General features: G+C 31.8%; 1 protein-coding gene across 4 annotated transcripts in view; it reads right to left on the bottom strand.

Annotated features, from left to right (window-relative positions):
* The window catches only part of LOC106470597 (zinc finger protein 501-like), a 28,455-nt gene that overhangs the window by 6,984 nt on the left and 17,704 nt on the right, over window positions 1-3,767 (bottom strand). For all 4 annotated transcript variants that reach the window (XM_022399214.1, XM_022399213.1, XM_022399216.1 and 1 more), the window contains exons 4-5: window positions 2,550-2,653; window positions 1,843-2,029 (exon numbers count right to left, since the gene is read on the bottom strand). In XM_022399214.1, the coding sequence (XP_022254922.1) occupies window positions 1,843-2,029; window positions 2,550-2,653 (291 nt within the window). The remainder of the gene's footprint in view (window positions 1-1,842; window positions 2,030-2,549; window positions 2,654-3,767) is intronic.

Genomic DNA, 3,767 nt, shown 5'->3' with positions numbered 1-3,767 from the left:
TTGGTCGATTTGACTGATCCCATTTTGAGAGTAGGGTAGAGAAAATAATATATAAACTATAAGGATTTAGTGAAAAAAAAAACGTTTGAAATGCATTTAAGAGGTTCTAGGGATTACACAAAGGAAATTTGAGATTTTTGAGATTGCGAAAAGTATTTTTAATTTTAACATGAAAATTACTTTGCACACTGGCTACTCTTAACAAATACTCATTATATTCATGGACAAAGCTTTATTTTTTTTATTCAAAGTACTTAACTAAGAAATATGACTTTTTGTATGTGAAAGACTTGTAATATTAACTGAAAGACTGCCAAATTTCGTGAAGATGTACCCAATATATAGAGCTATAAGTATTAAATTTATGTCAACTTTAAAAGAGTACAGAAGGTCATGTGACTCAGTCCCAGAAACCAAGCCAATGTCAAAAGTTTTTCTTCAAAAGATCTATATGCAAGTTAAATATTTAAATATGTGAAAACCTTTACCACATGAAACTGTTTATCAATATGTTGCTTATTCTATTATCAAGTTTAGGACAGATTATTTTTACTATAAATGGTGTAATGTTTTGTTTCAGCATGAAAAATTAGGAGACTTGAGGTTCATTACCAGCAATATCCTAGAATCTAGAGGATGCGAGTGGTAAGAAACATGAAATACAAGAAACACAATCACAGCAGCACATTCTGTGTACATGTTAAAATACTAATCTACATGAACTGGTTCCAACCACTACTCACAGCAGCACTTTGTCTACACATGTTGAAATACCCATCTACAAGAACTGGTTCCAACCACTACTCACCGCAGAACATTCTTTGTACATGTTGAAATATTAATCTACAGAACCGATCCCAACCACTACTCACAGCAGCACATTCTCTGTACATGGTGAAATTCTAATCTACAAGAACTGGTTCCAACCACTACTCACAGCAGCACATTCCTTATAAATATTGAAATACTAATCTAGAAAAACTGGTTCCAACCACTACTCACAGCAGCACATTCCTTATACATATTAAAATACTAATCTAGAAAAACTGGTTCCAACTACTACTCACAGCAGAACTTTGTCTTTACATGTTGAAATACTCATCTAGAGAAACTGATTCCAACCACTATTTAAAAAGTGTATACATAAAGAATTATGAAGATAAGACAAATAACTGCTAAGTTAAAAAGTTTGTTTCATTCTATAATAACAGTGATTGTTCTATTAATCCATTTCCTTTCAAATGTAATTTTGACATTTTTTCCATTTTTTTTGTCATTTTATTTTTCACTTCAAAATATTCCACACAATAATTCAGAAGTAGAGGTATAAAAACACAAGATACAAATATCTGATACACTTTAAATTAATAGTATTGTTACGTCTCCGTTTGTTAATTAATTTTCCTTAACTTCATTGCGACGAAACTTTAGCGACACAAGTCCTTTCTTAAATAAAACTGGTTTATTCTTTCCGAATATAACTTTGCGATACACTTAATTTCAACAGTTGTGCTATAACAAACGTCTCACGTGCTCGACTTCAACAATACTCAATTCAATCACACACTCTCTGACTGCAGTTCAATTACTCAATACGTTGGTGTCCCGTCACGTTGTGACCGTCTTATATATATACAAGACTAATACATATCTAGTAAATGCTAGGGCATTCTTGAAGGAACAGGATATTTCTAGAAAGGAGGTGGTGTGATACTAGTCACGTGACCTTGCTGACTCAACAGTATTACACAGTTTAATCATTTCCACAAGATTACCAACAACTCAACCATTTCTCTTAAGCCAGTGTTAATGAATATACAGTTTTTAGATGTTTCTACTTACCAGATGTACTATCTAACCTAGATTCAATATACTGTAAATCTTCCTTGAATTCAGTTTCTGTTTTCACATTGATAACATCACATTTTGAACTATCCAAATCATCATCACTACTTTCATTGAACTTTGAAATAACCTCACTTTGTGGTAAATCATCAGACTGTTCTTTTGTCACCGTGACACACATGTTCTAAAACCAAACAACATATTCAACAGGTTAATAAAAATAATAACTAATGTTATCACGAAAGTAAACAAATACATATCATCTCCAGTTCACTAATGTAAAATATGATGAAATAAAACTAACATTTCACAGTTAGTTATGTGTAATATAAACTAAAACTCTTTTAATCTTTTTTAATGAGCACAAAAATATGTAGAAAGGCAGTTTCATTTTTGTCACACATAGCTTTAGGTAGAAATTCAACTGTAATGATACAATATCAAGAGTGTAATATCTGTAGACAGCTGCCATTAATGTTACAATAAGAATAGTAATGTCTGCGGACTTCTATCATTAATGATACAATAACAGTAAAACAGCAGTAGAGAACAGTTTACTAAACTTGTACTGAATTTCTTAGTACTCTGACTATAAACATCTGAACAATGATTCAGTTCTAGTCAAATTAAACCCCAAAAGACATCATTACAGCTATACAATCACTTCAATAATAAAACTATAAAATCTTTAGACTACAAATTACCTCAGTTTTTTCTGTTGCTTCATACTTCTCTTCTTGTTCCTCTTTTACTAAATCAGAGTTCAAAATGGTATGTAAAGATCTTTCTTGTAAGGAACCAGCTTCTCCTGTTGGTAGAAGTATAAATAATGTAGATTTGTCTATAACAAGTCTGAATATAAATCATGCTTCACTAAATCATATTCAAGTATCATACAATGTATAACTTCCTCTATGGTTTATAGATACACTAACATCCACCAGTAAAGTATCAATTATCATAAAAGTGTAGAAAATAATTACAAACATTATGAGAAAACAAGAAACATAAGCAGACAAATATAATGTCTTTATTCACACATACTGTAAGTTTCTATTAACTGACCAGATCATATACAGTTACTGTGGAACTTTACCTCATTCATTCTATCTTAACGTATACAGGTTGGATGTTTTTTATTATGTATACTTCAGCTGTGTGGTATGTGAGATTTTGTTGACAACATAACATAATGTTTTGGGACAACATGGGACCTATTGGTCCATCTCAGCTGTTCCATCCTCTAAACTAAGTTAAAATAATCTTAAAGCCATCCCTTATCGTTCATATACTTTTCAAGCTTTTTCTTAAACTCACTTAAATTTACTGTACTTAACTACAACTAATACATCTGAAGTCAACCCATTCCAAAGGACAAACATCCTGTTAGAAAAATGAAACTGTCTTAGCTGTCTGCCAAAATTTATATTTGTGTCCCCTAGTCCTACTATTGTCGCTGTTAAATATGAAAAAAGGTGATGCATCAGCACTATCAATTCCCTTTACAATCTTAAACACCTCAATCAGATCCCCCCTAACTCTTCTTTTTTCAAGAAAAAAACTATTTGAGAGATTTCAGGATCTCCTCGTATGACAACCCCTCCATCCCAGGCACCATTCTAGTAACCCTTTCTAACAATTCAATGTCTTTTGTAAGGTAAGAAGCCCAAGACTGAACACAATATTCCAAATGTGGCCTTACCAGTGACCTGTACAATGAAAGTATAACCTCTTTAGACATATTCAATATTTCTGTAAATACAACTTAAAATCCTATTTGCCTTACCAATAGCAACAGCAAACTGCTTGGATGGCTTTAGAGACTGATCAACTATTACACCAAGATCCCTTTACTTTATAACATTATTAAGGTTATTCTCATCCAAATTATAGTTATAATTCAAATTACGATAACCCACATG

The sequence above is a fragment of the Limulus polyphemus genome, unplaced genomic scaffold, assembly GCF_000517525.1.
Source record: "Limulus polyphemus unplaced genomic scaffold, Limulus_polyphemus-2.1.2 Scaffold4107, whole genome shotgun sequence".
Classification (NCBI taxonomy): Eukaryota; Metazoa; Arthropoda; class Merostomata; order Xiphosura; family Limulidae; genus Limulus; species Limulus polyphemus.
The sequence above is the reverse complement of the archived record's forward strand: the minus strand, read 5'-3'. Positions and strand labels throughout refer to the sequence as shown.